Source organism: Erpetoichthys calabaricus, chromosome 6, assembly GCF_900747795.2.
Source record: "Erpetoichthys calabaricus chromosome 6, fErpCal1.3, whole genome shotgun sequence".
Lineage (NCBI taxonomy): Eukaryota > Metazoa > Chordata > Cladistia > Polypteriformes > Polypteridae > Erpetoichthys > Erpetoichthys calabaricus.
Window position 1 is genome coordinate 161,831,594 of NC_041399.2, and position 12,551 is coordinate 161,844,144.

General features: G+C 40.8%; 1 protein-coding gene across 1 annotated transcript in view; it reads right to left on the reverse strand.

Moving 5' to 3' along the window:
* Positions 1–12,551, reverse strand: part of reck (reversion-inducing-cysteine-rich protein with kazal motifs) — a 247,542-nt gene that overhangs the window by 34,946 nt on the left and 200,045 nt on the right. Inside the window, exon 17 of the mRNA XM_028804063.2 lies at positions 11,523–11,718. Within this exon, the coding sequence (XP_028659896.1) occupies positions 11,523–11,718 (196 nt within the window). The remainder of the gene's footprint in view (positions 1–11,522; positions 11,719–12,551) is intronic.

The following is a 12,551-nucleotide window of genomic DNA, read 5'->3' on the forward strand; positions in this document are numbered from 1 at the left end:
CTGTGACTCAAAGTGAAAGGCTGCTCTGTGAGGTCGAACTTTGGGGGCAGAGATCTGAAAAATGAGATACTAAGGGGAGGAAAAAAAAAAAAAGAAAAGCAAAGAAAGCAGCAACGGGAGATGTGTTGATGATAGTGCTCCACATTCTTGTCCACTGGTTTAGGATAGATAAACGGCACTCTGTGCCAGCCCTCAGTGAAGAACGCTATACAAAAACAAATTGTATTTATTGTGTAAACACCCACTGAACAGCTAAAAGACTTGGTGTAAAAACCTGCCACCTACGGCTGGTTATTGACATGTAACAATTTAACAACTGTGAAGACTTTTAGATAAACACGGATTTTATGTACAGGCGAGGTCAAACATGCACACACATACACTCCTCCTATTTACAGGGAGGCCCTCTCTTTCATAATAAAATACTGTTCTTACTTATTTTTCAGCCCAGTAGGGGATTTCCAATGATGTTCCCTGAAACTACAGGCACTTCTCTCTGGTGCTACCCTCTACTGGCAATGCACAGAATTTACACATTTAAGAAAATAAATGAATCCAACACTTGACTTTCCTACACAGACTCTGTGGAAATTTCCTGAGTGGAGTTCGCATGTTTTCCTTATGTCCATGTAGATTTCCTCATGGGTGCTCCAGATTCCTCCAGCAGACCAAAGAATTGCAGGTTAGGTAGTTTTACCTAGTACAGTATATGTATGTGTGTGTTCAATATATGTTGGGCTGGCTCCACATTCAGGGTCCATGTGCAGTTCTTGAGGGTATAGGGTCCACTTTCCCACAACCCTGCTCTGGATAAGTAGGCTTAGAAAAGGTATATACAGTAAATACTTTATACCTGTGTTATATGTAGTTAATTCAGTACAGCAAAATTTACAATAGCAATTTTGCTCGACATCAATAGGATTCAGGCATTTTACAATGCTATTGACTATGCAGAGTCTCACTCAAATTGTACGATTAATTTTTGAGATCCACAACTAGATAGATAGATAGATAGATAGATAGATAGATAGATAGATAGATAGATAGATAGATAGATAGATAGATAGATAGATAGATAGATAGATAGATAGATAGATAGATAGATAGATAGACATGTACTTGGCCACAGAAATAATATATTATGACCAACAGAAAACACCTCTGAAATACACACCAGACTTACTAAAACAGAAGAAAACTAAAAAGAAATAAAAGTTCTGACTTAAGCATTTGCAGTGAAGCATTGTGAGATGCATTGCTGTTGGTATAATGGAACTTGTTCATTCAGTGAGCCTCTCTTGAAGTGATGTTACCATCCCAGTAAACCATAGCATAGAAAATATCACACTGGCCATCACAAGAGTTATAGAACACATAAACTTTGTCAGAGGTGCAGTCTCCTTAGAAGTGCAGTCTCTCCTTTCCTATATAGCTCCTCTTTGTTACAAGACCAGTCCAACTGGTCATTGATGTGGACTCTCAAAATACTTGTAGCAATGCATCAACTCCAAATCCACTTCCTAAATACTGACAGAGCATAGAGGCTCTTTGGTGCAATGAAAATAATACTTTCTGCACCTTGAAACAAAGTTCTTCCCCTGACCCTTATACTCTGTCTCATGCCCCTTATTAATACCCATAAGTGAAGAATCATGTGAGAATCTCTTCAACTAACATGTCAGAATGAAGAGAAAAGGAGACTGGACTGTTCCTTGAGGTGCTCAAGTGTTGCTCACTTCCATATCAGAAACACAGTCCTCAAGTGTCACAAACTGCATTCTGCCCAACAGATAGTCCATTACCCATGTTACCATAGGTTTCATCCACCTGCATATATTCGAGTTCACCAATTAACATGGATGGCTGGATGGTATTGAAGGCACTGGGGAAATCAAAAAACATAATCCTCACAGTGCTGCCAGCTTTGTTCAGTTGAAAATAAGCCTTGTGGAACAAACAAATAATTGCATCCTCCACTCCAGTCTTTGTCTAATAGGCAAACTGCAGTGGGACCAGCTGGTCTGCCACAACTGCTTAAATTGTGTTCAAAGATTGAAATTACACTTCTGACAATGTCTTCCTTGTATACACTTACAGGATGGCAAATGAAAATGTAGCCATTCTTAGTGTCAAGGTCATCCATTCATCCATAATCCAACCTGCTATATCCTAACTACAGTGTCACGGGGGTCTGCTGGAGCCAATCCCAGCCAACACAGGGCACAAGACAGGAAACAAACCCCGGGCAGGGCGCCAGCCCACCGCAGGGCACACCCACACACACACACTAGGGACAGCTAGACAATCACTGACAGATTGAGGAGATCGTTCTTCCCCCAAACTATGCGACTCTTCAATTCCACCCGGGGGGGTAAACGTTAACATTTAACATTATACAAAGTTATTTTCTGTTTTTTACCTGCCTTATTATCAATCTTTAATTTAATATTATTTATTGTATCAGTATGCTGCTGCTGGATAATGTGAATTTCCCATTGGGATTAATAAAGTATCTATCTATCTATCTATCTATCTATCTATCTATCTATCTATCTATCTATCTATCTATCTATCTATCTATTTAGAATCGCCAATGCATAACAGTTTTATTAGTGATGAAAAAGTAACATACTGTATGTTATTTTCTTGATTTTGTTATGATTATTAATATTATAAATGTTATTTCTGATTCATTTCACTTATTGTTCTTAATTGCTTTTATTACTGTTTGCTAATTTTATTGTTGTCACATCTCTAATCTGGGCTGACTTTTCATTACAAGAACTGCAAGTCTACACCAATTTTGTGATCCACGGCCATTTTGTTTATGGCAATGGCATCTGTTGCTACCATGTGAGCACTGGCACTGTGAGACGTGAGGTCATCAAGGGATCTTTATTTAAGATGGTAACTGTTGAAAGAATGTTATTAAATATGTTACCGACCACTTTGAAGGCTGCACCGAAAATGGTCTTCACCTGCACGAGGAATTCTTTTCATATGATTCACAATGTCAGTGGCAATGTCTGAGGTACGGGAGGGCTTTTAATTTTAATACATTGAATCAGTAACTGGCGCAGTGGGTAGCACTGCTGCCTCGCAGTTAGGAAACCTGGGTTCACTTCCCGGGTCCTCCCTGCGTGGAGTTTGCATGTTCTCCCCGTGTCTGCGTGGGTTTCCTCTGGGCGCTCCGGTTTCCTCCCACAGTCCAAAGACATGCAGGTTAGGTGGATTGGTGATTCTAAATTGTCCCTAGTGTGTGCTTGGTGTGTGTGTGTGTGTGTGTGTACGTGTGTGTGTTTGTGTGTGCGCGCACCCTGCGGTGGGCTGGCGCCCTGCCCGGGGTTTGTTTCCTGCCTTGCGCCCTGTGTTGGCTGGGATTGGCTCTGGCAGACCCCCGTGATCCTGTAGTTAGGATATAACGGGTTGAATAATGGATGGATGGATGGATGAACCAGTGTCATGCCACTCTTTTCCCCAATATTATGTATGTATATGTGCGTATACAGAAAATTTATAATGTATTCAAACCTCTTCATTTTTTTCACATTCTGCTGTATTGCAGTCATTTAAATTATTTTTTCCCCACATCAAACAACATTCAATACCCTAAAATGACAAAGCAAAAAACAGTATTTTAGAAATGTTTGTAAATATATTAAAACTAAAAAAAAACATAAATATCTCATTGACACAAGTAATCAGATCCTTTACTCCGAACTTTGTTGATGTGTCATTGACAGAAGATTACAACCTGGAGTTTTCTTGGGTATGAAGCGACATGCTTCACAAACCTGGATTTGGGTATTTCTGCCATTCTTCTATGCATGTCCTCTCAAACTCTGTCAGGTTGGAGGGAGACTGTTGGTGAACAGCTATTTTCATATATTTCCAAAGAGTTTCAGTCTGAGCTCTGGCTGAAAAACTCAGGCACATTCCCAGAGTTATCTCTATGCTACTTCTATGTTGTCTTAGCTTTGTGCTTAGAGTCATTCTCTTGTTGGAAGCTGAACCTTCAGTCCTGTCTGAGGTCAAGAGCACTTCAGAGCAGGTTTTCATTAAGAGTCTCTGTACTTGTCTATTCTCAGAGTCTGTACTGATGAAAAACAACCCCATTGCATGATGCTGCCACCCCAATGCTTCACCTTTGGAATGGTATTACACAGGTGATGAGCGGTGCCTGGTTTCCTCCAGACATGCTAACCTTGTTTTTTGTTTTTAGACCAGGGAATCTTGTTTCATGGTCTGGGATTCTTTTATGGACCTTTTTGCAAACTCCAAGTGGGCTTTCATGTGTCTTTTACTGAGGAGAGGCTTCTGTGTGGTCACTCTGACATATGAGGACAACCATTAAGGAAAATTTTAGGGAAGCTAGAAGGTAGTTAGAGAGGAATATAGCCGATAATACGAAAGATGACCCTAAGAGATTCTTTCAGTATTTTAATAGTAAAAGAACAGTCAAGGAGGAGGTGAAGTGCATTAGGAATAGTAAAAGAGAATTAAAAAAATTCAGACAGTGAAACAGCAGATGCTCTATACTTGCATTTTCTTCTGTAATCTTCATATGTGAGAAAGTAGATAACCTCCCAGCAGTAAATAGGACTACTAAGGGGGCACTGATTTGGAAATTGTAGAGGGAGAAGTACATCTTAGATTACATAGTCTGAAATCAAACAAATCACTAAGACCAGATAATAATTATCTTTGAGTGCTTAAGTAAGTTACTGGGTGCACATATCAACCCTTGACTCATATTTTTAGGTAGTCACTGCACACTGGGGAAATTCCGAAGTACTGGAAAACAGCAATTATTATCCTGTTATATAAAAAGGGTGATTGGGCTGATCTAAGTAATTATAGGCCAGTAAGCTTAACATGTGTCAAAGGTACAGTAAATTAACTGAATGAATTATTAAGTAAAAGAATGACCAATATATGGCAAGAACATAAGCTTTACTGAACAGTCAGCATGGGTTCAGAAAAGGGACATCATGTTTTACTGACATGGTGGGATTCTATGAGGAGGCAACAAAAGGACTAAAGAGGAGCATATGATGTTACTTATCATGATTTTAAGAAAGCATTTGATGAGATGCCACATAAGAGGCTGGGAATTAAACTAAAATAAGTGGGAGTTCAGGGTGATGTTTGTAGATGAATGTAGAATTGGCTCAGACACAGGAAGCAGAGGGTGATGGTGCGAGGAACCTCATCAGAATTGGCTGATGTTAAGAATGGTGTTCCACAGGGGTCAGTGCTAGGGCCTCTGCTATTTTTACTATATATAAATGATTTGGATAGGAATATGCATGAGAAGGATTTAGGAGTCATAGGTTTAGGTTTAGGTTTATTTGTCATATATAGGTTAACACAGGGTCAACATACAATGAAATGTGTATGACGAGAAAAACAAGTCACTCAGCCTAGATCCAATAAAGCTTAAAAAAAGATTACAAGTTAAAAATAGACAAGTCATATAAAATAAAATGTGTATGTTTTAAAAGAAGTTATAGAGCAATATGAGTTGAATGAGCAGCAAGTACAAATGACAGTTATTGCACAGATAATGTTTTATAAGTGCAGATGCATATTCCATAAAGTGCAGATGCATGTTCCAGTCAGTATTCAGAGTGTGTGCAGGTACAGTTTGTGTGTGAGTAGTGCAATGTAGGTGTAATGTAAGTGTGTGTAAGTGTTCAGGTGTTGCTGTTGAGGAGTCGAATGGCCTGGTGGTAAAAGCTGTTCTTAAGTCTTGTAGTCCGAGCAGCCAGACTCCTGGATCGTCTGTCAGACGGTAACAAGGAGAACAGCTGGCGTGCTGGATGGCTGTGGTCCTTTATGATGCTGCTTGTCTTACGCAAGCACCGATGGAGGTAAATGTCTTCAATGGTAGGAAGACTCTTGCCCGTGATGTGCTCTGCTGCCTTCACCACTCTCTGTAGTGATTTCCGGCTGCTGGCAGAGCAGCTCCCATACCAGACGGTAATGCAGCCCGTTAGCAGACTCTCGACCACACTCCTGTAAAAGTTTGAGGTGATGTTGGCATTCATGCCAAACTTCCTCAGCCTCCTCAGGAAGTAGAGCCGCTGGCGAGCTTTCTTGATCACAGTGTCTATGTGAAGGGTCCACGAGAGATCCTTGGTGATGTTTACTCCGAGGAACTTGAAGCTGTTGACCCTTTCAACTTCTATGCCGCTGATGTAGATGGCCTGGTGTTCTCTGCCTTGTTGTTTTCGATAGTCCACAATCATCTCCTTGGTTTTGCTGACGTTAAGAGACAAGTTGTTATCTAGGCACCAATTACTCAATGCCAGCACCTCCTCTTTGTAGGCCATCTCATCGTTGTCAGTGATAAGGCCTATGATGGTTGTGTCGTCTGCAAACTTGATGATGGTATTTGTGCCGTGTTTTGCAACACAGTCATGGGTGAACAAGGAATACAAGAGGAGGCTAAGCACACAGCCCTGCGGCGCTCCTGTGTTTAAAATGAGTGATGAGGATGTGTGTTTGCCGACTCTCACCACCTGGGGCCTGTTTGTGAGGAAAGAGAAAATCCATCTGCAGATGGTCGTCCCCAACCCAAGGTCGTCAAGCTTCAAGACGAGTTTTGAGGGGATGATGGTGTTGAATGCCGAACTGTAATCTATGAACAGCATTCTTACATATGTATTTCCTCTTTCCAGGTGGGTGAGGGCAGTGTTTATTGTTAGCGCAACGGCATCCTCTGTCGATCTGTTTGCTCTGTAAGCAAATTGGAGAGGATCCAGCGTGTCAGGGAGGGAGGAGCAGATGTAACCTTTGACTAGTTGCTCGAAACACTTCATAATGACCGATGTCAGTGCAACTGGGCGATAGTCATTCAGACAGAAGACCACCGGTTTCTTTGGGACAGGAATAATGGTGGATGCCTTGAAGGAAGTGGGGACCACTGACTGCCTCAGGGAGAGATTGAAAATGTTGGTGAACACACCTGCTAGCTGGTCAGCACACGCCCTGAGGGCACGGCCTGGGATGCCATCTGGTCCCGGAGCTTTGCGAGGATTGACCTTTTTGAAGGACCTTCTCACATCAGACGTTTCAAGGATCAGAGTGACAGACTCACTGCCCCCTTGAGGATATAGCACCTGTTCTTTGTTGGCTGCATCAAAACGAGCATAGAAAGTGTTGAGCTCGTCTGCAAGACATGCAGTGGGCTGAACACTGACTGTGTTTTTCTTTTTATAGTCAGTGATGCAGCACAGTCCATTCCACAGGTGCTTGGTGTCAGAGCTGTGGTAGCTTGACTCCACTTTGTCCCTGTAGTTCCGTTTGGCCTTCTTGATGGACCTCCGGAGGTCGTATCTGGCTGCTTTGTATGCATCAGAGTCCCCTGAGCCAAAGGCAGAGGTCCGCACCTTGAGCTTAGCCTCAAGCTTAGGGTTTCTGGTTAGGATATATGCAAACGGTGGTTTTAGTGACAACATCGTCAATGCACTTGCTGATATATCCTGTGACAGAGTCTGTGAATTCATTGATGTTGCCATCAGCTGCATCCTCAAACATCTCCCAATCAGTTGTTTCAAAGCAGTCCTGTAAGACCCCCTAAGCTTCACTGTCCCATTTGTAGATGTTCCTGTAAACCGGTTTTTCCTGTTTAAGTCTTTGTTTATATGCAGGCAGCAGCAATATAGAGCAATGGTCTGATTTTCCAAAAGCTGGTCGAGGGAGAGATTTGTAGGAGTCCTTGAATAAGGTGTAACAATGATCCAGTGTTTGATCACCTCTTGTGGGGGGAGAGATGTGCTGATAGTATCTAGGGAGAACTTTCCTCATGTTTGCTCTGTTAAAGTCTCCCAACACAATAAATGCTGCTTCTGAGTTAGCTTCTCTAGTCCACTGATAACATCATACAGTTCATCCATAGCCGAAGCTTTATCAGCTTGTGGGGGGATGTAAACAACTGAAAGGAGAACTGAACTGAACTCCCTCGGGAGGTAAAAGGGTCTAACTTTAATGGTCAGCAGCTCAAGAACCGGTGAGCAGTGTGTTTTTAAGACACACACATCCGTAGCCCACGAAGAGTTAACCATAAAGCACACACCCCCTCCCATTGACTTGCCTGAGTCCTTCGTTCTGTCTCCCCGATAAACTGTGAACCCGTCTGGTGTGACTGTGCAGTCAGGTACGCTGGGCTCCAACCACGTCTCTGTGAACACCAAAACGCAGCAGTTCGTGATGTCTTTCTGGTGCTTTATCCGTGCGCGCAGCTCATCTAATTTGTTGTCCAGAGACTGAACGTTAGCGAGCAGGATGCTAGGCAGAGGAGGCTTGTTGTTCCTCTGTCGGGTTCGGCACAGAACTCCGGTGCGTTTCCCCCTCTTTGTTTTCCTTCGGCGTCGCGCGAGTAACCAAAAGGCTTCAGGCAGTACAGTGTCCGCGATATCAAAAACTGTTGTAAAATCCGAACTGGCTGATGAACGTAATTCCAATAGTGTTTGCCGGTCATACTGAAAGTGTGATAAAGTAGAACGCACAAAAAGAGCGAGTAGTAAGAAAATAAATAATAACTTTTTGCTGAGATGACTCGGAGCTCTCGTCGGTGCAGCCATCTTATGGCGCAGCCAGGTTACAGGAATGCAGCCAGGTGGACTCGACTGACTTTGCGTGACAATGTTCAGAAGCCATTAAGAAGGCTAACAGAATGCTAGGTTATATTACTCAATGTGTAGAGTACAAGTCCAAGGAGGTTATGCTCAAGCTTTATAACACACTGGCAAGGCCTCATTTGGAGTACTGTGTGCAGTTTTGGTCTTTAGGCTGTAAAAAGACGTAGCAACACTAGAAGAAGACAAGAGAACAGCGACTAGGCTGATTCCAGGGCTACAGTGGAGGAATTATGAGGAAAGATTAAAAGAGCTGAGCCTTTTCAGTTTAAGCAAAAGGAAAATAAGAGATGTAAAGTGTTTAAAAATTATAAAGGGAATTAGTACAGTGGATCGAGACTGGTACTTTAAAACGAGTTCATTATGAACACTGGGACACAGTTGGAAACATGTTGGGTGGAAATTTCACACAAACATTTGGAAGATTTTCTATACACATAGAAACACAGACACACTGAGTAGTGTCATAGACAGTAGGACGTTAGGGACCTTCAAAGCCAGACTTGATGATATTTTGGAAGAATAAAGGGGATAGGACTGTCAAGCATTATTAGGCTCAATGGCCTGTTCTCGTCTAGATTGTTCTAAAGCCCAAATAAATGGAGTGTTGCAGTGGTAGTTGTCCTTCTGGCAGTTTCTCCCATCTCCACACGTTTCCTCTGGAGCTCAGCCAGAGTGACCATTATGTTCTTGATGACCTCTCTTAGCATGTGTCCCCTCCCCTGATTGCTTTAGTAAGAGTTGTGGTTGTTCAAAACTTATTCCATTTCAGAATTATGAAGGCAACTGTGCCCTTGGGAACCTTCAATGCTGCAGGAATTTTTTCCGAGACCTATGCCACAACACAATCCAGCCGCTAAGCTCTTTAGGCAAATCTTTCAACCTCATGGCTTGGTTTTTGCTTTGATACACACTTTCAGCTGACACATTTTATATATAGGTGTGTGTCTTTCCTAATCATTTCCAATCAATTGAACTGACCACAGATGGACCCCCAAACAAGATGCAGACACATTTTAATGATGATCAATACAATGGAATGCAACTGGACCAAATTTCAAGGCTCATAACAAAGGGTCTGAGTATGTGTGTTAATGTGATACAGTAATCCCTCCTTGATCGTGGGGGTTGCGTTCCAGAACCCCCCGCGAAAGGTGAAAATCCGCGAAGTAAAAACCATATGTTCATATGGTTATTTTTATATATTTTAAGCCCTTATAAACTCACCCACACTCTTATAAACATTTCCCGCACAATTATACAGCATAAACCCTTTGTATTCTCTTAGATATTAGGTAAGATTCATTGAAATTAAGTATGTAAACACACTGTTTATATACAGTAAAACCTAAATATTATTTTAAAGATATCGAGCATCTCCGATATCACATATGTTACAGCCATTACTACAGGCAGGCCACCAGCAATAAATACGTACAATGCAAGAAAAATTGTATACTGTACAGTAAAATGTGTGTGCAGTGATACTAAACTATGTACATGTAATAAGTACTGTACGTAGAAAATTAATTATGTTACTCACTAACAATGACACGGCAACTTGTCCGATAACGATGAGTTTAATTTTACTGAACAAAAGAGAGCGTTACAGCTCTTCTAAAGGAGCCTCTTTAGGCGACTGTGTTGCACCGCCATTGTTCTTCTTCTGGCAGTCTTCAATCCAGATCCCTAATGCAGATTCCATCCGGACTATCGCCTCATTACATCCACTTACAACTCGTTTTGCGCCCTGGTTAAAGGACACTGCGGCAATAAATCGTATATTCTTTTTCTCCTTTTTAAATAAAAAAGAATCGTGGACTCATTGATTCCGTAATGGCGTCCTGCAGCGGTGTAGCTGTTCCCTTCCTTCAACATATCCAAAACTTTTACATTTTCGGAAATCGTTGGCGCTTGGGCACGGCCCCTGAAGCAGTAGCAGGAGCACGTTGATGCTGAATAAGCGAGACGAGACTTCCTGGTTAACGCAGCGGAATTGAGTTCTGTGCTCTGTCGCTGAGCCAATCAGCACACAGGAACTTAACTGCGTGCTCTGATTGGGTAGCTTCTCAGCCATCCGCTAATAGTGTCCCTTGTATAAAATCAACTGGGCAAACCAACTGAGGAAGCATGTATCAGAAGTAAAAAGACCCATTGTCCGCAGAATCCCGTGAAGCATCGAAAAATCCGCGATATATATTTAAATATGCTTACATATAAAATCCGCGATAGAGTGAAGCCGCGAAAGTCGAAGCGCGATATAGCGAGGGATTACTGTATTTGTAGTTTTTTTTATTTTTAATAAATCTGCAAAAATGTCCTACAATCCTGTTTTTGCTTTCTCATTCTGGGGTATTGAGTATTGTTTGATGAGCGAAAAAATTATTTTAAATGATTTTAGAACAAGCTTGCAACATAACACAATGTGGAAAAAGTGAAGGGGTCTGAATACTTTCTGAAGGCACTGCATATTTAATATAAAAAGAAACGCCATGTCCACAGATAGTTCCTCTGTAGTAATATTATCAATAAAGACCGAGGAGGGAGTTGTTGAGCGGGCATGCTGGGCTTTTACTACATGCGTTCAAGTATTGCATTTTAGTCAAAACATCCTACCTTAACATTACTTCATTTTAATAAAGAAAAAATGTCAAGTACTAGATTAGCACCTAGAAATTACTTAACAAAAACAAAAATAACTTTAAATGAATTGAACAATGAAAAATAAAAAGGAACATAGAAACATAAAGTTTGGATGCTAACCCTTTAAAAATTGAAAACATTATGCTTCTTCTTATCCCAAAATCCAAGCCATGTTCTGCATTAAATAAAACCTAATCTGTGTTTGGTCATACCCAGTTGTAAGTCCAAACATCCTACCTGACACTGGCCAGTGTAAGCGAAAATCTTTCCTCTTTGGTAAAGCACACAGAGATTAGGGTGCTCAGCTCCCTCTGTATCACATACGGAGTCCACTGGCACCGAATCACAGTTTGCAGGCCTTGACACACAATCATATTGGTTACAGGCATAATCCGCAATACTTGACAGGCAAACTTTCCGCTTTGGTATACATCTGCAGTGGGAGAAAAAAAAGTGGGAAAGGAGAGTTACCAAAAATACATATATACTGTATATATATATATATATATATATATATATATATATATATATATATATATATATATATATATATATATATATATATATATATATATATATATATATATATATATATATATATATATATATATATATATATATATATATATATATATATATATATATATATACATATTTGTTTTTAACATTATCTTATTAGATTTCTTTCATGCTTGGCTTACCATTGCCACCGTTCTAGGCTGTTTGCTCAGGCACAAATGCTTTTGAAATATTACTATAGTAACCTTATCAAATTACTGCACAGTTTTTCTTAACTTAACAAGGTCCTTTTATCTTCCTGCAGCAGTTACTGAGAGAGCACTCAAGAAGCAGATGCTTTCTGGTTAAGTGTTTTGTTTGAGACCCACCAGCCAGCATTTGAGTCCTGAAATTCCCAGGGATCCATGTAGGAAATTATAAAAGTCCATCCAGCGGAACAAAAGGAGCATCTTAGGTGAACATAACATTAATGTCAAGAGCCGTATTTAACTCACATCAGACCCTTAATCTGTATACAGTTTCTCCAGTCATTAATGGACACTAATAAAGACTGATGTCACAAGTTTCATGATGTGTCCAAAGTGTACTCGTCAGTTAAATAACGTTGTAAGGGATAAACAAATCAAAATGAATGACGTAACTTCTGGCTTTATTTCAATTTGTTATCTGTAAGCCAACAACTGAGCAGAATGTCATAAAATGTACACATTTCAGTCAAAGTAGGAACTGTGATCCACTTTGAGATAA